Source organism: Rousettus aegyptiacus, unplaced genomic scaffold (genome assembly GCF_014176215.1).
Source record: "Rousettus aegyptiacus isolate mRouAeg1 unplaced genomic scaffold, mRouAeg1.p scaffold_m13_p_5, whole genome shotgun sequence".
Classification (NCBI taxonomy): domain Eukaryota; kingdom Metazoa; phylum Chordata; class Mammalia; order Chiroptera; family Pteropodidae; genus Rousettus; species Rousettus aegyptiacus.
In genome coordinates, this window is record NW_023416308.1 from 12,216,211 (window position 1) to 12,238,643 (window position 22,433).

Sequence of the window (22,433 nt, forward strand, 5' to 3'; positions counted from 1 at the left end):
TTGACTCATATAAGAATTTTAATTCAGCTTTGGCCCATTAACTGCTATATGCCATCAGATTACTGATATTTATAAACTGTTTCTTATACTTTTGAGAATTTTTGAGTGTCTTACTAATTCATGACCTTTTATAATGAAAGCAGTAATTTTCTGCCATGCTTCTTTTTTTATTCCTGGAGGCACTTGAGGACTACAGGATGTTTGGCCTTAGATCTTTGTTACCCGATCCTGGCCATTGAATGGTCTTCCATAGCCTATTGGGGAAGATATGACTGCAGGATTCTAGTACTTAGAGAATTGTGAAGTGTTTTAAAAAAATACCTTAAGTCAGGGAAGGCCTACAATGGAGGGGACCTCTAAACAACATTTGCCAGCTATAAAAATACACTTTGAGAAGAAACTATGTGCAAAGGCATGGAAATGGAAGAGAATGGCTCTTTCTGGGGCCAGTCTCTTTCTGAGAATGGCTCTTTCACAGTCATCAACCATGGATATATAAGAGGCAGATAGAAGGGCATGGCTAGAGGGATGGGTGGGGGCAAGACTGAGGTGCATGTTCTATCCTGCAGGCAATGGGAGTTCTGCAGCAGGTTTTAAAGTGAGAATGATAGGATTTATTTTCCTTCTCAGCAGTGTGGTGGGGTTGAAATAATGCTATCAGTGATGTTGAAGATGGACCACCATGAAGATTGGAGGCTAGTTGACAGGCAGATACAGTAATAAAGCCATATAGTGTGTTCTGGAGTGGAAACATGTATGAGAAAGGTGAAGAGTGAGCAAAGATGGAAGGAGTATTTCTCTCTACTTTGAAAGTCTCTAACATTTTGCAGCCCCCAGGAGAAATGAGCCATGTGTGATTTAGATGGAGGCAGTGGCATTGGAGAGGAACAGAAGATGCAAGACTTCAGATTTTAGAGGTAAAATGGCTAGAATCTGGTGGTGGACTGGATATCTGTTGGGGAAAAGAGAGTTAGATGAAGGCATTTGTCTTGAAATGGGACATAGGTGAGGGAGAGTTGAAATAATTTCATCTTCTGTAATGTACTAACAAGTCTGTCTTCCCACGTGACCTGGGAGTTCTTTAATGTAATTTCAGGGGCTTGCTTAGAGTCACAGAACCTTGCAATGATAGGTCCAGGGCTTCCATTTAGTCCGTTATTTTTTTGCCAGGGCTAAGGGTTAAGCTGGAGTGACAGTGTATTTGTAGGAAACATCAAATATGGGATAATGGATATTGTCATTGTTCTTGCACATGAAATAACATTATAATGACATCACCTATGAAAGAGCTTATTTGGGTCTGATTGCCAAGGCTTACATGAAAGGAATAATTTTATACCCAGCACCTTTTCTGTGATGTATCATCTGTTAGCTGGAATTACTGTCTACTTCTGAAAGGATTTGAATGCTGCTGGCCCTCATGGTAAGCATAGGTTGCAGACAGTTCAGGTGTTGCTAATGGAAATGAGTACAGGGGAACATTTGTAATATGGGGAGTAAGGAGCCTAAGTGTGCTGAGAAAAACTATGAGTTCACAAACACAGGTACAATCTCTGTGACACTGTTGTAATGGTAAATATTCAAGGCAGTATGGGTGTGAAAAGAAAGACTTGATTTACTCTACCTTTGTGAGGCCAGGAGGGCTCCTGGGAGAGCGCTCTTGCACAGCCTCTCTATGCCATTCAAGAGTCTTTGGGAAAGCTATGCATGTTTGAGCCTTTATGTTGCTTTCAGAAAGAAGCCTCTAAAGTTACAGGACCCTAAACCAAGAGAGTTAATTCGCAGTATAGCCTTTATCAGTCTTCCCTTCAATGCCCATAAAACTTTTTGCATTTGAGGTCCCTCTTTATTCTGTTAAGCTGAGTCTTTCTTCTGAATCTGGTCTGGAAATGTGTTTTTTCCCCTAGAAATGAAGATATCTGAGGGACTGGACAGAAATGGAGCTTTAAACTGAGACTTATAAAACTAGATTGTAGTTAATTCATTCTATACTTATTATCTGCCTCTAATATTTTCTTGAAAGCCTCTTACTCTAATTTTACTAGAGTACTTAACGTTTATTCTTCTAAACCAGAGGTCAGCAGTTTTGTTCTATAGACGTTCAGATAGTAAATGTTTTTGGTTTTGTGGGCCATGTGGCCTCTGTTGCTACTATTCAACTCACAAGTTTTAGTACAAGCAGCCATAGACAATATGTAAATGAATCAGCGTGGTTACATACTAATACAACTTTACTTACAAAGACAGGTGAAACAAACCATACAGAAATAAAAAGAGTCTACGGCCATTCTACCCTGATCAAGCCCAACTCAGAAGCTAAGTAGGGTCGGGCCTGTTTAGTACTTCGATGGCAGACCACCTAGGAAGACCAGGTGCTATAGGCATAAAAAATAAAAAATAAGGGATTGTAAGCTGACAAGGTCCTTGCAATCTGTGAGGTCAACCAAGGGTTGCCTCACGAAAGAAAAGGAAGGAAGGAAGGAAGGAAGGAAGGAAGGAAGGAAGGAAGGAAGGAAGGAAGGAAAGAAGGAAGGAAGGAAAGAAAGAATTAGTAGGAAATATTACAAACATTGTATGCTTGTAAGTTAGAAAAGTTAGAGGAAAGGACTAATTCCTAGAAAGACATAGATTACTGAAAATAACTCAGGAAGAAATAGAATTCTGAAATGTCCTACAAGTTAAGACATTAAATTAATGGGGGAAAATAAAAACTACCTTCAAAGGAAAATTCTGGCCCCAGATGGCTTCACTGATAAATTTTACCAGATATTTAAAGAATTAATACCAATCCTTCACAAAGTTTTTCAAAACATAGAAGTAGGAATACTTCTAAGTTCATTTTATGAAGCCAGTAACACTCATTCCAAAACCAGGCAAAAACAAAAAACCATAGGCCACTGTTCCCTATGAATATAGATGAAAAAATCTTCAACAATACACTAACTTGCATATGCAAATATATACAGTATTTCATTGATAACTGCTTCATTAAATTTAACCACAAATAATGACACAAAATATATTCAATTTTAAATTTTAAAAAAATACACTAACAAACTGAATCCAGCAACATATAAAAAGAATTGTACACCGTAACCAAGTGAGATTTATCACAGGGATACAAGGTATGTTTAATATCCAAAAATCAATTAATATAACATACAGTCTTAATAGAATAAAAGATAAAAACATTTGGTCATCTCAATAGACACAGAAAGAACATATGACAAAATTCAACACCCTTTCATTATAAAAATTCTCATCAGACTAGGAATAGAAGGGAACGTCCTCAACCTGATAAAGGGCATCTGTGAAATACACACAATTAACATCTTATTTAATGGTGAAAACTAATAGTTTTCCCTCAGGGTCATAAACAAGACAAGGATGTCCACTCTTGCTGCTGCTTTTCAACACCGGACTTAGAGGTTGTAACCAGAGCAATTGGGCAAGAAAAAAATAAGAGACATCCAGATTTGAAAAGAAGAATTAAAATTATTTCTATTTGCAGATAATATGGTCTTATATATTGAAAATCCTAACTAATTGAATAAAACACTTTTAGAACTAACAAGTTAAGCAAAGTTGCAGAATACAGGGTAGAGATACAGAAATCAATTATGTTTCTACACACTTCCAATGAAAATGCAAAAATGAAATTAAGAAAATAATTCCATTCAAAATAGCATCAAAAAAAAATACTTAAGGATAAATTTAACAAAAGTGCAAAATGTATACTCTGAAAACTACAAAATGTTTTTGGAAGTCATGTAAGACAATCTAAACAAATGGGAAAAAAAAACACGCCAGGTTCCTGGATCAGAATGCTTAATATTTTTAATATGGTAATACTCCCCAAATTGATCTACAGATCCAGTGTAATCTCAAATACCAACTAGCTTCTTTGCAGAAATTGACACGCTAATCCTAAAATTTATATGGAGTTGCAAGGAACTCAGAACAGCCAAAACAGTCTTGAGAAGGACAAAGGAAATTAGGAATATTCATGCTTTCCAATTTCAAAACATGCTGAAAACCTATAGTAATCAAGAGAGTATGGTACTGACATAAGAATAAATATACAGATCAATAGATTGAGAGTCCAAATATGTACCCTTACATTTATGGTCCATTGAGTTTTGACAAGGATGCCAAGGCAGTTCAGTGGAGGAAAGAATAGCTCAGCAAATGGTTTGAGGACACTGGATATCCATATACAAAAGCATGAAATTAGACTCCTACTTCTCATCAGACTAAAAACAAATAACTCAAAATGGATCAGACCTAAATGTAAGAACTGAAACTATCAAAACTCTTAGAAGAAAACATAAGAATAAATCTTAGTGACCTTAAGCAAAGTCTTCTTAGCTACAACATCAAAAGCAAAGCAACAAAGGAAACATAAGATAGATTGGACATCAAAATTAAAATCTTTTGTGCTATAGATGATACCATGAAGAAAGTGAAAAAGTAACCTACCATTTGGAGAAAATACTTCAAAATCATATATCTGATAAGGGATTTGTATCCACAACACGTAAAGAACTCTTACAACTCAGTAATCAAAAGACAAATAGTCTAGTTTACAAAGGGTAAATTATTTGAATAGACATTTCACCAAAAAGATGTACAAATGGCAAATAAGCACATGAAGCTGTTCAATGCCATTAGTCATTGTGGAAATACAAATCAAAACCACAATGGGATATCACTTCACACCTACTAGAATGGCTGTAATAAAAAAGATAGGAAATAACAAGTGTTGCCAAGGATGTGGAGAAATTGGAACCCTCGTATGTTGCTGGTGAGAGTGTAAAAATGGCACAGCTATTATGGAAAACAGGCAAGTCATCAAAAAGTGAAACATAAAGCTACCATGTGACCTAGGAATTCTACTCCTAGTTATATACCCAAAAGAAGTGAAAACATACATTCACCCAAAATATTATACATAGAATAATAAGATTGGTGGAGTAAGGACCTCAGAAAATCTGCTCCATAAAAGCATTGTGAGAACATTGGCAAAATTGTCAAAATGAACCTTTTCAGAACTCTGGAAACTAACCTTAGGCTTGTAAAAATCCAAATAACTATTTAAGAAATTTTGCTATCTCAGAGCAGCAAGCTTGGTGGCATTTTTAACTTTCCCTATTCATATCCCCCTCTCCCCAGATTTGTAATAGCCCTGAAAACCAACAACTCCATAAATAGGTAAAATCCAGTAACCTAACAGTCTCTGAAAGAGTCAGAATGGTTTAGAGATGCCTAAAAAGCACCTTTTCCAGATAAAATTTATCATTTGGCCTGTCTCCACTCACAGGCCTTGTCTTTATTTGACTTAGTTCAGTCTTGCTCAGTGCAAACAGCCTTATTCCTTAGGATATTTGCAGTAAACCATCAGCCGCAATTGTTGAACATCAGCTGCTTGAAGGTCTAATACCAGTTGAGACAAATAGGAAGCTGAACAAAAATATTAAAAAGGAAAGCTGTGGAATGAGATGTTGATAGGGGCCTTTCAAAAGCTTCAACAGATTGTTGGGACATGCACAGGGCAGTGTACATGTCCAAGAGAAAATTGGAAAGGCCCTAAGTTCTCAGGTTAATCTTGACGTTCTGCACACAAGGAGGAAGTGAGGGCTAAAGGCCAAGACAGAATTTTAACCGCATGCTAGGACATCAAAGGTATGTCTCAACACACACATAACAGCCTCTTGGCAAAAGCTGAGATTCACAGTATTTAAGAAATCCCTTTCAGCTCATTAACTGACCATTAAATTAATTGAGTAGAGACTTAACTGACCACATAAGACAAAGGATACAGACGTTACAAAATCAGTTCAAGAAATTCACTAAACAAACAGCAACAATAAACCTAGGCAATGGTGGTGGGGGGGGGAGTATCTGCTTTCCAGAGTTGTCACATTATTTAAGATGTCCAGTTTTCAACAAAAAAACTATGAGATATGCAAAGAAATAAAATATAGTCCATACTCAAAAAAAAAAAAAGTAATAGAGACTGTTTTGAGGAAGCCCACACATTGGAGCTACTTCTAAAAAGACTTTTTAAATCAGCTGTCTTAACTATGTTCAAAGGTCTAATGGAAACTATGTCTAAATAACAGTATGAGAACAATGTCTCACCACATAGATCATAGCAACAAAGAACTAGGAGATATAAAAAAGTAAGAGAGACTTCTAGACCTGTGGAATTTCATCAAGTGGGCCAATATACAAATAATGGGAGTCCTAGAAGAAGGAGAGAGAAAGGGGAAGAAAGATATTTGAAGAAATAATGATCAGAAACTTCACAAATTTGGTGAAAACCATTAATGTACACAGCCAGAAATTCAAAGAGATCCACAGATAGACATCTCATAATTAAACTATCAAAAGACAAAGAGACTCTTGAAAGCAGCAAGGGAGAAGCAAACTAATCTTATGCAAAGGTCTCAATGAGATTAACAACTGATTTCTCACTGGAAAGCCTGGAGGCCCAAAGCAGCGGGGGTGACATATTCAAAGTGCTTTAAAAAAAAAAACAAAAAAAAACAAAACAAACAAAAAGACTGTCAACCAAAAATTCTATATCCAGCAAAACTACCCTTCAAATATTGAAGGGGAAATTAAGGCATTCTCATGTAAACAAATACTGAGAGAATTTGTCTCTAACAAGATCTGCCCTGTAAAAAATACTAAAGAGAATCCTTCAGGAGGAAATGAAAGGACACAAGTCAGTAACTCAAACTGACATAAAAGAATAAAGAGCACTGATATAAGTATCAAAATAGGCAAACATAAAAGACCGTATAAGTGTATTTTTTGTTTATAACTTCCCCCCCCCCTATCTGAGTTAAAAGACAATTACATAAAGCAAAAGCTATAAATCTGTGTTGATAGGTATATAAAGTATATAAAGATGTAATTCGTATGACAATAATAGTACAAAGGAAGGGGAGGAATGGAGAGATAAAGGAACATAGTTTTTGTATACTATTGAAATTATATTGATATTAATCCAAATTAATTGTTAATAAAGGTTAATTATGATCCCAGGCAACCACTAAGAAAATAACTTTTAAAAAAATTGTAAAAGAAATAATAAGATAATTGAAATGACACACTAGAAAATATCTAACACAAAAGAAGGCAGAAATGAAGGAATAGAGAAACACAAAAGATGTTAAGACAGAAAACAAATAGCAAAACAGCAGAAGTAAATCTTACCTTGTCAGCAATTGCATTAAATGGATTAAAGACTCCAATACAAAGGCAGGGATTGGTAGAATATTTTTTAAAAAACTGTATGCTATCTATAAGAAACACACTTTAAATTCAAAGCCATAGTAAAATGATTTTGAGGTATCTCATGCAAACTGTACCCAAGTACTAAATTGGCTATATTAATATCAGATAAAATAGGTGTTAAGATAAACATTGTTACTAAAATCTTGTACAGAGATGTTCATAGCAGCAGTATTTATTCTAGCCAAAAAGTGGAAACAAGCCAAATGTCTGTCAACTGATTCATAAATAAAATTTATATCCATACAATGGAATATTAATTTTATGATAAAAAGAAACGAAGTACTGATATATGGTATACCATGATTAACCTTGGGAATACTAAGCTAAATGAAAGAGGTCACAAAAGCCCACATATTATATAAGAATAGTTACATGTGGAGACAGAAAATAAGTAGTTACTTAGACTGGGGGTGGGAGTACGGAAGGTGGGGATGGGGATCTACTGCTAATAAAGTTTCTTTTAAAGGTGAAAGTGTTCTGAAATTACATTGTAGTAATGGTTGCACAATCCTGTGAATAAACTTAAAAAAAAACATTGAATGATATGCTTTAAACAAATGACTTATATGATATATGAATTGTTTCTCAATTAAGTTGTTAAAAATTCCTTAGGGAATCATGCCCATTTACAAAGAAGTCGTCATGTTTGAGAAAATATTTTAAAAGACTAAATTACAAGGTTGCTTATCTATGCTTACTGACAAAATAAAAACCAACAAAAAAAATTCATGAAAGGTTAAAGAAGTACAAATTAGTAGTTGATAGTTGAGCACAGGGAGCATGTCAGAGGGAATGCAGTTAGCATTAATATGATGGCTAAGTGGAGGGTCCAGGAGGGAGGGAGCAATTGGGGGGATAGTTTTATGAACATTGTAGATGTCTAACCAATGTACTGTATACTTGAAACTAATTTAAATAAATTTATTTTTAAAAATTCATACTAAAAACTCATTTTCTCACACTTCAGGCATCACACCATGTACAAAAGTTAGCTCAAATGGATCACAGGCCTAAAACTATAAAACCTTTAGAAGAAAACATGGGAAATATACATTACTTTGTATTTGGGCAGTAGATTCTTAGGTATAATAGCAAAAATGCGAGCAACAAAAGAAAAAAATAAATTGAACTTTATCAAAATTAAACACTTTTGTGCACCAAAGGATATTGTCAAGAAAGCGAAAAGACACCCTACAGAATTAGAGAAAGTATTTGCAAATCATATATCTAAGAGTCTAGTATCTAGAACATGTAAAGAACACCTACAACTCAAAAAAGATGTCCCAATATAAAAACAGGGATAAAGACTTGAATAGACATTTATCCAAAGAAGATACACAAATAGCCAACAAACATCATTAGTCACTGAGGAATTGCAAATTAAAACCACAATGATATATCCCCCACTAGGGTAATTGTAATTTTTTTTTTTTAATGGAAAAAATAACAACTATTGGCAAGGATGCGGATGGAGTACATGGAACCCTTGCACTTTAGTAGTGGGAATGTAGAATGGTTCTGCTGCTCTGGAAAACAGTTTGACCAGTTCTCAAAAAGTTAAACACAGAGTTACCATTTGACATAGCATTTCCACTCCTAGGTATATACCCAAGAAAAATAATGACAACATATGTCCACACACACAAAAAATTATACACAATTGTTTACAGCAGCATTATTTATAACAGCCAAAGTATGGAAACAATCTAGATGTCCATCATCAGTTGATGAATGGATAAACAAATGTGGTTTATGCATAAAATGGAATGTCATTCAGCCCTAAAAAGATATGAAGGATTAATATATGCTATAACGTGTAAACCTCAAAAATCTCACTAAGTGAAAGAAATCATACACGAAAGGTCACATATTTTACGATTCCATCTTTGTGGCATGTTTAGGTAAATCTATAGAAACAGCAGATTGGTGGCTGGGGAAATGGGGTGAGAACTAACTGATGAGCACAGGGATTTTTTTTTTTTTTGGTGATTAAAAATGTTTTTAAACTACGTAGAAGCGGCAGTTACACAACATTATGACTATATTAAATGCCACATAATTATACACTTTTAAATGGTTAATTTCATGTTATGTGAATTTCATTTCAACAAAAAAGGGGAATTGGGGAACATGAGGAGTAGATTTTGCCCCACAGGGCTTACTTTGCCATCTCCTAAGTATTTGTAAATTTTACTCCTCTGTCTGAAACAACTTTCCCTCTACAGGTGATTAGTCTTGTTACTTATTGAGAAGCCTTCTCGGACTCAGTGGACTGGGTGAGGTCACAGCATCTCTCACTTTCCTGTGTCATAGCAGTCAGCACCCTGTATTGCAGTTGCTTGCTACCTTGCTAGAAACACTCATCACCTGTCCTTAAGTGAAAGACCTGTGTCATTCATTTTCCTTATCCTTGGCCTCATACAGGGCATGACACAAAGCATTTTTCTGTTGAATCTTTGCTAGCTATGGTCGTTGATGTGCCTTTGCCCAAAGCACAAAATAACTCAGCATCCCTTGAGGTGGCCCTCACCTGTCAGGAGCCTCAGGCTTAGAAGCAGGTGTGTCACTGGCCCAAGGCCACATGCAGCCTCTGGGTCCATGAATTTCAGACAGCATGTAAGAAGAGCCCAGATCTCCAGTCTTAATCTTAGGTATTGTCTGCTCTGCCCCTTCGTCTGAGCTTCAGTTTCATTTTCTCTAGCATGGAGACTCAAATATACTGTCACCATGTTGCTGAAAATCTCATCGTCTTCAGGGGAGAGCGAGTCTTATCTTTCTTACTCTCACTTTAAAATTTCCCTGTCCATTTTTCTGTTAGAGCACATACCCTTTATTTATTGGTCGCTCCCCTATTTCTCCCTACTTTCAACCCTTAGCATACACTAGTCTGTTTTCTGTCTCTCTAAATTTCTCTATTTTGGGTATTTCAAATTTAGAATCATTCATATTTCAAATGTAGAATCATTCTGCGACTAGTTTCTTTCACTTAGTGTGTTTTAAAAATTCATCCATGTTGTAGCATGAATCAGTACTTTGTATAGTAAATTTAACATAAGCCTGTGCAATAGAAAATACAATAGAAAAGGTCTTTAAAAATAAAAAAGCGAAAGCCTTTGTTTTCCCCTTTTAAGGAGACGTAGGTAGGTGGGGAATCACTTGAAGATCTGAATTTACCCACAGACTGCATGGGGGCTCTTTCAGCAGAGCCAATGGTTTGGATGTTGAATTCTAAAAGCTTGAACTGTGATTCTTTCTGGTTCCATTTACTTAGCTTTTTGAGCATTTGACATTGTATATAAATGTATTGAAATTCTTTGTCGGAGAATGTAAGTTCTGAGTTTTATAAAAGATATTAGTCTTATCGGGTTTTTTAAAATACATTTTTGCTATTTAGAAATTTCAGAAAACAAACAATTTTTAAAATTAGGTCATAATCTCATCCTCCTGATTTAACTACTCTTAATACTTTGGAGTTTTTCCTCCCAAGGCTTACTTTCTATGAATATACATGGGTCTGTGCACATACACATGTGCACATATACACACACATTCTATGAACATATATACATAAACATGTTATATACACACATATATACTTGTGTGTATACACACATACATTATGCTTAAATTAGGATCATCTGACTATTTTGTAGTCTTATTTTTTTCTCATTTTGTAATATGTTGTAGCCATCTTTCCACATCAAATTCACAATAGCTAAAGGCTTACTTTTTTTATTAGAAGAGCTATGTCAACATATGATACATTAATTCTAGAAATGTTTGTTTAACAATTGTTTACATTCATCTCTTTTTTCCCCCCTTTTATTGCACAATGTCTTTTCTTAGCAAAACCGTGTGGTTGGGGCAATGCAGCTCTACTCTGTGGACAGGAAGGTCTCACAGCCCATAGAAGGCCATGCTGGTGCCTTTGCAGAGTTCAAGAGCGAGGGGAATGCCAAACCTGCCACCCTTTTCTGCTTTGCTGTACGCAGTCCCTCAGGGGGCAAGGTAAGTTCTACTCTGCTTAGTCTTTCCCTCCGGAAAAGCATCCTGGTCTGTTAGGTGTCTCTCCAAGCATCATTGGTAGCCACTTTAACTGACATTTCAAAACCAGAATATAATTGAGTATGGGGGATGGCCTGCAGGTACTTTATGTGAATGAAGGCTTTTGCTGTATTTAGAACCTCTCAACTATTGTACATGTTCGTGGTTTTGCAGCCAACCTTTGCATAAAGTTAGTAACCTGAAGTCAACTACTGATTAATTGGTCCCTCTCCCTTAAAAATCCTCTTTGACAGAGTCTACTGAGCATGAGCTAGCCACTGGGGTTATAGGTTTGTGCTCTCACGCATCAGCCTCATGGAGGCTATGAGCCAGCACATGCCATCCTGACCGACATTACTGAGGTCATACATTACTGAGGCAAGTTTCTCCCCAGGGTTGCTACAGAGAGGAGAGGCTGTGCCTTTGGAGCAAGTTGAGTTTTGTTAGGCTCAGGGGCATGATCAGTACTTGTTTAGCAGAGCTGAGTGGTGGAGGTGTGGAGACGTAGGAGTCCATGATGTCAAAAGACCTGCGGTTCTATACCATGGCACACTTGGAATGCTGCCTCAAAACAGAATCTGACCCAGCAATTGCACTTCTGGGTATTTATCCAAAGAAAACCAAAACAATAATTCATAAGATCTATGAACCCCTGTGTTTGTGGCAGCACAATTTACAATAGCCAAAGATATGGAAGCAACCTAAATGCCCATCAACAGATGATTGGATAAAGAAGTTATGGTTCATATATACAATGCAATGTTACTCAGCCATAAAAAAAAAAAAATGAAATCCTGCCATTTGCAATGACATGGTTGGACCTAGAGGTTATTATGCTGAGTGACATAAGTCAGAGAAAGATAGATACCATATGATTTCACTTATATGTGGAATCTATGAAACAAAAAGAACAAACTAATCAAAAAGAGATTTACAGATATAGAGGACAATCTGGGGATGGCCAGAGGGGAGGAGTGTTGGGGGGCTGGGGGAATGGGGTGAAGGGTTAAAGAAGTAAAAATTTGTGGTTGATAGATGGTCAGAGGGATAGGGAACACAGCATAGGGAATGCAGTTCGCATTAACGTAATGGCTAGGTGGAAAGCCAGAGGAGGGAAAGATAATTTTATAAACTATATAAATGTCTAGTCAATGCACTGTGTACTTGAAACTAATAATAAAATTAAATTAAAAAAAAAATCCAGACCCCAGTAAATTCTTATTAGAAACACTTCCTGAAATCACTGTTTAATGTCAGTGCCTAGACCTGAAGTCTTCCCCCAAGGAAGAGGAGTTCTGAATCTGTGTGAGCGAGGCTCCCGCACGCCTTCATCTTAAGTATTCTTATTGGTTACTTTGATCACTTGTGTAACATTTTTCTTGCCCTCTTCAGTAGAGGACCAAATAGAAAAACAGGAGTCAGGTAAAAACGTCAGCCTGCACAAAGAGCTTGCTACCGTATTGCCTCAGAATGAGCCTCTTCACCTTCCTACATAGAGCTGGACAGGTACAGGCTCCCCTGTAGGAGCAGAACCTACCCTGCTGAGCTCCCTGTGAAGAGTGCACACCAGAAATGCCCTCTGCATATTCTCGAGAAGAGAAGGGCAGGGAAGGCAGGCATGCTCCTACACTCAGCTGTCAGGGGGGCCTCTCCCCTTGGGGTGGAGCTTCAGCCAGGGGCAGTCTGTGGTGACAGACCCTTCTACACACACAAACCCCAACAGAAGCTGTCTCAAGAGCTGCTGGCTTATATTTTGTGGTTGAATGTCACTTCCCCTTCCACAGTGGTGGTTTTCTGGGCCTATGCCCCCTGAACATGCCTGCCTTCTAATTCAGCCCAACTGTTCTTAGGGGAATGGCTCTGTGGTCTCCGTATGTAGATCTGAGTTTTGCCTGGACACCATTTCCTTGTTGCTAACTTTCTCACAGGTGGGTGTCACCTGTCCATAGCCACACCCTTCTCCCACTACCTGCCAAAGAAGCCTGGTTTCCTTTCTTAGTCCCCTGCTTCTTTTGGGAGTGCCACTATCCTCCTAGACTCAAGCAGGAAACCACTGCTCTCAAGCTCCGCTCTGTCACATCTGTGGTAGACTAGGCCCTTATCACCTATATTTGGGTTAGGGACTAGCCACTTACTAGGTCCTCAGACCCGCCCCACCATTGAAAAGAGTTTTCCTGAACTACCATTTATCTTAAAGTGCCCCGATTCAAGGAGTTTTGGTCTTCCCTATTTAACCTGCAGTCACCTCTGCCCACTGGCTGCATCAGCCTTCCCCTTTCAGCCTCTCTCTTTCTGTGTTTGTGCTCTGCTCACCTCAAGCCTCTGGTATTTCCCTGCTTCTCTACCAGGCCAGAGCATTCTCTAGGTGTACACGCATCTACTTCCTCTGCTGAGCCTCCCCTCCAGCCCTTGTTCTCTTGTGCCTCTGATCCACCTCTACTTGTGATTTTTTTCCAGGCTTGCTTTAGCCATGGTACATTTTCATTAGATAAAAGGAATTTGAAGTGATTCTGATAAATGCAGCAATGAGCCCCCTTGTTCACTGTCCTTCCTGCAGATTCTCCAAAAGTTCTTATGTTCCCAGCATAACCTTGAAAAATTAAAGTCTTCACCACAATTGACTGTCTTATGTGTCTGACATTCAGTTATGAGATTCTGCATACTAACTGGTTCGTGTTCGCCTGAGCTGTGTCCAGGAGAGGAGTCGCGGAGCAGCAGGGACAGCAGATCTCAGTTGGAGCCCCTCGTCTCTTTAGTGTTGGCACTGAGGCCCAGAGTGGGGAAAAGTGACTCGACCAGCATGCTGGAACTATGTGTTTCTCAGGTCTCCTGGCTTAGGTTCTTTCTGTTGCACATGGTGGTGGGGAGCAGATTGGTAAATAAGATAAGCACCCCCAACCAAGAGGTTGTCTTGTTTAAATGTAACTTTAATATTATTAGTCTCACCAAGCATCGACGTAAGGCTCTGCTCACCACTGTGCTTGGTCAGCATCAGTTGGCCATCAAGAACATTTAATTGGATTAACATAAAATCTCTTTTCTAGTTGCACATAATCGAAGTCGGACAGCCTGCTGCAGGAAACCAACCTTTTGTAAAGAAAGCTGTGGATGTGTTTTTCCCTCCAGAGACTCAGACCGATTTCCCAGTAGCTGTTCAGGTATGTATGCACACATGCTGCTCTCTAAGTAGGTTGGAACGAATCACAGATCTCGGGTAGAGGGGGACAGCTGATGGTGGCCTCTTGTGCCTCAGAAGGTGCCACAGCAGATATAGTAGAACACGGAGAAGATGATGTTGAGGCTTATCTTCTAGCTCATTGCTGCCGTAACACTCTCTGATGATGAGCACTCTTTTCCATGAACAGGATTTTTTCCAACTCACATATTAGAGCTCTAAGCCTTCTTTTTATTATAAAAGATTAGATGTTCACTGTAGTACAAAAATATATAAAACAATCTTCTATAGTGGAACCAGTAGGTTGTAAAGTACATCATGGTCTTATTACTTGTTATATGAAAATTTTAGTTGTAAATCTTTTCTGAGCAAAATGGGGATCATGCTATATAAGATAATGTAATCTCTCCTTTTTACTCCTTTGCTCAGTAAGTACATTGTAGGTGTTTCCACAAGTTATTACATTCTTTGTGAATATTGTGGGAAGTAAACAGTTGTTTTTAGGGATGTACCATAATTGTGAGATGTTTGAGCTATTTCCTTTTTTTATGCTCTCAAATATTTGGTGATATTTACAATAATTTCTTTAAGCTAGATTTCTAGAAATAGATACATAATCAAAGAATGTAAATTTTTTTCCAAAGTGAAATTGGCTTTTTTTCTGTATCACAAAAATATATGTTGTCAACAAATTATCAATAATATCAACACATATAACAAACAACAGAGTTATCAACCAAAATCCTACCACTGCTTATAATTGCGACCACCTCTTTGGAAGTATCTTTGCATGCCCGCATTGATGCAGATACGTACAAATAGACTCTTATAAAATGGCTTCGTACTGTCCTTGCACTTTACAACTTTCTCTTGCTATGCTGTAGACCATTCTATGCCAATAAAATAGGTGTATATGTTTTAACATCTGTGCCATGTGTTCTGTAGATGTGTCATAACTCATTTAGACAGTCGCCTGTCAATAGATATTTATGTTTACAGTAAACATTTACAGGAACATTGTTGCCCATTCATCTTTGTGCATTAATCTGAAAGTCCAAGGATAAACTGTTGGATCATGGTCAGAAGCATGTAGGCACGTACATGTCACTGACTCTCATGACCATCCTGTCCAGTCACACTCCTGCCAGCACCACCCCTGATAGCTGAACAGTGTCCGACGGTGTTCACATTCTTTCTGTTGAAGCGGAATGGTTTACCAGTCACACATGTGCTTCTTGTTGTTTGCCTCTTCCTGATTTTAGCATTTTCCCTGTCTGGGTTTTATCTTATTTGTAAGGACCCTTTGTACTTTTAGAATACTAAGGGCCTGATAGGTTTCAAATATGTTTTCCCAGTAATAACAAAAGTTCATTTGTGGTGTGTTCCACCTTGTGGAAGTTTTGCATTTTTATGTGGCTTTGTATCATATTTTGAAAAGAATTCTATACCCCAAGATGATCAAAATATTCACTCATGTTTTCTTCAATGGCTTAGTTTTATACTTAAAAATCTTTGATCCATCTGGGATTTACTTTGATCTAAAGAATAAGATACTGATCCTATTTGTTACCGTCATTCCTCATCCCCAGATAGCCAGCTGGTGATATCAATATTGTATACTGATTAAAGTCTGTTTTCCACTGATATGAAATACTTATTCATATTAAATTCTTATATATGTTTGATTCTGTTTCAGGGTTCTCAATTAAGTTCCATTTGTCTCTGTCTCTTCCTATGCTAATGCCACATTTTATTTCTTAGTACCACACTTTTTTAATTACTATAAGTTTTATAACGTAATTGAGTAAATTTATCTGTCTTTTTCCCACCCCATCAAAATTTCCTATGTGTTAAATATTTTTCTGAAAGAGTTCATGGCATTTGGCAAAGATCAGGTTAATAAGTGGTGGTGGAGGGCAGGCTGGAACGTAAGCACAGTGTTTTAAGGTCTTTATCCAGACTTTTCCCTTATTTTATAAACTTGCAGCTTGCTTAATGGGATTTTGTAAAAAACTGGGGAAAGGATAGCTCTACTGAAAGACATATGGAATAGCTTGACTTTTTGGACCTTTATTTGAGATTCGCTGGGCAAAATGTTGTCTTTAAAATTAGTTCTCAGTGAGATAGGACTAGAATCACTGTGGCTTCATCTATCAGGGGCTCATTGCTCGTTTGTGAGCTTTTTTGCCCTTTGGCTTCTCCTTTTCCACCTGTTGCTTTCTATCTTTTTATAGATTGGAGCTAAACATGGTGTTATTTATTTGATCACAAAATATAGCTATCTTCATATGTATGACCTAGAGTCTGGCATGTGCATCTACATGAACCGTATTAGTGCCGACACAATCTTTGTAACTACTCCACATGAACCTACCTCTGGAATTATTGGTGTCAACAAAAAGGGACAGGTATGTAACTTTTCATCTCCCAGCTTCTCCATTCACTGGGTACTGTGGAGGAAAAGCATAACTTTTCCTCTTTGTCCAGGTATTATTAAGCTTGCACCCCTGTCTCCCTTCTTCATGTCATCTCACCTCTCACACACATGATCGAGTCTGAGAAGAGACCAGCTCCCTTCCTGCATGAAGCTACTAACAGTGGACCAGCAGTTCTAATACTACTGACATCTTCAGGACATGCACACGTTGACTACCTGTTACCTTGAGCAACTGAAATTAAAAAGACAGTTTAAAAAAAAAATCAGTACTTTAAAAAAAATAAGGTTGAGAGGAAACATTGTCAGTTCTACCCAAATGGGTTGTTTTGGCTTAGTTCTCATCCCAAACACATCACTGGTCAATGTCCGTGCAACTTTATATTGTTTTCACTTGGTACTTTTATAATCTTTTAAATAACTGTAGAATCTCATGCTGTAGCAGCAGTACGGTGGTGTTCTACTGTGTTACCATTAGGCATATGGCCCCTGTGCATGGTGTCACTATTAGGGCCAACATTATTGTCAACTCAGCATGAGCCTTAGAACTTTGCTGATACTCCAGTGTCTATGAGCAGAATATGGCACTGCTTGTGTATGGAGCACTTTTCTAGGCTGAATCAATCTCACCTGTTGGGCCCTTATAGGTGCTGTCAGTTTGTATTGAGGAAGATAATATTGTGAATTATGCAACCAACGTGCTTCAGAATCCAGACCTTGGTCTGCGTTTGGCCATTCGTAGTAACCTGGCTGGGGCAGAGGAGTTATTTGTGAGAAAATTTAGTACCCTATTTGCACAGGGGAACTATGCCGAAGCCGCCAAAGTAGCAGCATCTGCACCAAAGGTAATGATATTTGAACACTGTGTGCCATTCTGAGAGTGGATTAAATCATAAAGGCATTCCACTGCTGATATTGGAGAATCTTCATATTTGATTAGTGATTTTTAGCTTTAAATTTTTGTACCAATCACATAACAATAATGGAAACAAACAAAAAGCAGAGTTTTGCTGCAGTGACATACTCTTCTAGCTCTTGTCTATGTGCATAAATATTTTTCCCCCAACTCCTTAGCTTAGCAAATGTAGAACTATGTAATACATTGAGTGGTTGTACCCTATTTTATTTAGTCATTTTCCTACTCGGGACTTTGTCCACTCTTCCAGAGCATAACAGTACTGCTTAGGGTACTTTGTTTGTTTTATTTCATTAGCACAAATTGTCCTGGGACCAGATCTGCTCCTGAGTAGGTAAAGTATTTTGAATTAGAAAGTAATGATGCTAGAACTTCACTACTGGTAGACCAAATTAGAAGCCTGCTTCTCACTTCAGTGAGCTAGGGAGAAGGAAGTCCTTAAGTAGAACTGGCCTGTGAGTCCAAGACCCACTGTGCTTATGGTTATTGCTGAAGACAGAAACCATTGCATTGATGGAAGATTTTTTTGTCCCTGACAGTTTAGTGTAGAATTTCTATTTGCAGATTTTTTTTTCACATTAGCAAGTTAAGTGAAGGGATGACCTGCATTTCCATTTATCGGTAGGGAATCCTGCGTACCAGCGACACAGTTCGGAAGTTCCAGAGTATTCCCGCCCAGCCTGGGCAGGCTTCTCCTTTGCTCCAGTACTTTGGAATCCTGCTTGATCAGGGTCAGCTCAATAAACTTGAATCCTTAGAACTTTGCTGTCCAGTTCTTCAGCAAGGGCGCAAGCAACTCTTAGAAAAGTGGCTGAAAGAAGATAAGGTACAAACACCAGTGAAATCATAACCCCCAGCACAATTTGAAACTGGGTCACAGGCTCACTACTCCTCTGATCCTAATCTCGCCTTGTTTCTTTGGCACATCACAGCTGGAATGTTCAGAAGAACTTGGAGATTTGGTTAAAACTGCTGACCCTACACTCGCTCTAAGTGTGTACCTTCGGGCAAATGTGCCGAGCAAAGTTATCCAGTGTTTTGCAGAAACAGGCCAGTTTCAGAAAATTGTGCTCTATGCCCAAAAGGTAATGCATGTTTAACCATTAACATTTCACAGATAATTCATTTGTGGTCAGGTAGTTGCTGATTCTGAAGTTTATAAAATACCCTTCTGTGTAAGTGCTCTGGTGTGAGAGAGTTGTCAGTGTTGCTGTAAGCATCTCATTCATTGATAATGGTCATATTTTATTTTCTTCAGTTTTTTATTGTTTCGTTTTATGTGTTAGTCTTTCTATCTACTTTCCAGTCATGGGCTTTCCTGTTATTTCATCTTATCTTTTTTCCCCTTCTTTTCCATTCCCCCCAGCACTCTCTGTGTGTTAATTTGCTGTTTTGGTGGGCATCCAGGCCTTATCCCTGTGGCTTACCAGTCACTCTGCTGAGTTTTGATCAGAGCTTGCACACTGGTTGGGTGGCTTCTTTGTGGTCTAGGCCATTTGTTTAGTTGATCGTACATCAGTATACATGGGGTTGGCACATTGAATGGAGTGTTGAGTTTGGCAGAGGGCTGGCACCTACAAATGCTAATATTGTTCCTCATTTCTTTGTAAACTCAAGTTCAGAACAAAGGATGGGAAACTTTAAATTAAGTTTATTGGGGTAACATTGGTTAATACAATTATATAATTTTCAGGTATATAATTTGGCATCTGTATATTCTATTGTGTTTACCACCCAAAGTCTAGTGTCCTTCAGCTACCATATATGTGATCTCCTTTACCCACTTCACCCTACTCCTACCCCCCTATATTTGACCCCCTTAAACCGTCTACCTACCCCCTCCTTGTCCACCCCTTACCCTCTGGTAACCACTAAGATTTTCTTTTTTAGCACTGAAGGTTTCGTTTCTTTTCCTGATGGGTGTTCCCTTGCTTCTAGGTTGGCTATGCCCCAGACTGGATCTTTCTGCTGAGGAGTGTGATGAGGGTCAGTCCAGACCAGGGCCTACAGTTTTCTCAAATGCTAGTGCAGAATGAGGAGCCGTTGGCCAGCATTAACCAGGTGACCACAGGTGTTTAAGACAGCTTTTCATGGCTTTGTATAACCATCAAATAGATTCCCATTCATTCATTTTTGTTATCAGTGTCTCTATTTTTTTCTTCATTTGCTGTTAATCTTCCACTTAAAAAAAATCTAATGTGCTAGGGGTACTTGTCTTCTAATCTTTTATTATTTGAATACCTGTTTTGAAGTATTTTAGAGGATTTTTGTGTCAAGTTATAAGGGTCTTATTTCTTTGTGTGGTGATTGGTGGTAGGGCATGAGGATGTCATTTTAGAATGGTAGCCACGCCCACCCCTCACTCCTACTCACCACTTCATTATTCCTTTCTGGCAAAGGACATGAACTCTGCCTGAGTGCCTGGTCATGGTGAATGGTCTCAAGTCTGTAGACTTTCATCTTGTGGGTATCTGACTAACCTGGAGTTAGGTGAACATGAAGCTATTAATTTAGTAGAAAGTATTTAGTACTTAGATAAAAATATATGACAAGTCACTGGTAAACTGTAAGCAAGGGGCTCTGGGTAATACAGAGGTATGTAACAAAACAAGGCAAGGAAACCAGTAACCTGTAGAGAAATAATAAGTACAGTTATATTGGTTTTATATATTTTAGAATTTGCATATATTTTGGATATTGTGATTAAGATCATGATCATGAAAAGGTTTTGAGCCAAATTTACACAAATCTCAATGGAGAGAGGCTCTAGTTTTTATCTGAACTATATTTCATATTTTTAAAGTATTTTAATATAAACTTTCCTCATGCACTATAAATATAGAAATAATTATACAATTAATAATAATAATAATTCATTACCTATATTTCACCTCTTATTAAGGCTTATTAATTCTTTAACACCTATTTAATCTTAATGATTAGTGTCTTAATCAATATTTGCATTTTCTCAGTTGTGCTTGGTTAGAAACCAGATACTGGCTGCCTGTAGGGTTCAAGTAATGGATTGTTAAGATCCCCTGAATCACTTCAGAGGATTTCAGGGATTGAGTTTTAGTATATGTGCTGCTGAAGTGAGCACTGGATTCTGGGGATTCAGATGTTATAAAAGTACTTCCTTTAATCTACTTAAGTAAAATGCCTGATTGGTGACATAGGTGATATAATTTTACAGAATTACCCACTAAGAAATAATGGCCCTGAAGTACATGAATTTTCATGACATAAGAAAATGTAAATGAAGGTACTAATTATTCAGTTTCTAAATAAGATTCAATTTCAGGAACTATTTCAATAGGAAAGTAAAAGCTTCTTTTGGGTAAAGATGTGGCTTGTGATCTATTTCAGATTGTAGATGTTTTCATGGAAAACAGTTTAATTCAGCAATGTACTTCCTTCTTGTTGGATGCCTTGAAGAATAATCGCCCAGCTGAGGGGCACCTCCAGACTCGCCTGTTGGAGATGAACTTGATTCATGCACCCCAGGCAAGTGACATCAAGGCTAAAACCAAGAGACAGAGCACCCGTTTGTGTGGGACTCACAGCCCTAAAAGCAGTGGCTTTTCTCATACCAGAGCTTTATCTCTGCCTCAGTGGACATCCTCTAGGACTTTCCTGCAAGGGATTTCCAGAATCCATGGTGCAAGACTTTCATAGAAATAGTTACAATTGGGGCATCATTTCTTTTTCTTTTTTTTTTTTGAATAGTGGTAAAATGATACAAAACAAAATTTGTCATTTTAACCATATTTAAGTGTGCAATTCAATGGCATTAAGTACATTTACAATTTGTGCAACCATTACCACTATATATTTTCAGAACTTTTTGTCATCCTAAACAAAAATTCTGCACCCATTAAGCAGTCACTCCCTATCTCCTCCCCCCAACTCCAGTAACCTCTAATTTGTTTTCTGTCTATATGAATTTGCCTGTTCTAGATACTTAACATAAGTGGAATCACAATTTTTGTCCTTTTGTGTCTAGCATTTTTCATTTAGTGTATTATTTTCAAGGTTTATCCATGCTGTATCATGTATCAGAATTTCATCCCATTTTATCGCTGAATAATAATAGTCCATGGTATGTGCATGCCACATTTTGTTTATCCATTCATCTAGTTGACGACAGTTGGGTTTTTTCCTACCTTTTGGCTATTGTGAATACTGCTGCTATGAACATTGGTGTACAAGTATCAGTTTGAATCCCTGTTTTCAATTCTTTTGAGCATACACTCAGAGGTGGAATTGCTGAATCATACGATATTTCTGTGTGTAGTTTGTGAAGGTGCCACCATATGTTTTCCAAGCTACTGTACCATTTTGCATTCCCACTAGTACTGTATGAGAGTTCCAGTTTCTCTGGGCGAGGCAGAGCAGGCCAGCATGAGACTTCATCACACTAACTGGAATAGTACATAATTTAAAAGTTATGAATTGTTTACTTCTGGAATTTTTCTTTTGCTACTTTAGGACTATTGTTGAGCAGGTAATCACAGTCTAAAACCATAGAAAGTGAAACTGTTTTCTGTGGAGGGCTACAG

At 37.7% G+C, this 22,433-nt stretch overlaps 1 protein-coding gene across 1 annotated transcript in view; it reads left to right on the top strand.

The window, feature by feature from the left end:
* The window catches only part of CLTCL1 (clathrin heavy chain like 1), a 104,306-nt gene that overhangs the window by 41,795 nt on the left and 40,078 nt on the right, over window positions 1–22,433 (top strand). Inside the window, 8 exon segments of the mRNA XM_036220954.1 lie at window positions 11,152–11,313; window positions 14,394–14,507; window positions 16,759–16,932; window positions 17,606–17,803; window positions 18,500–18,700; window positions 18,807–18,959; window positions 19,813–19,935; window positions 21,241–21,378. Coding sequence (XP_036076847.1) covers window positions 11,152–11,313; window positions 14,394–14,507; window positions 16,759–16,932; window positions 17,606–17,803; window positions 18,500–18,700; window positions 18,807–18,959; window positions 19,813–19,935; window positions 21,241–21,378 — 1,263 coding nt within the window.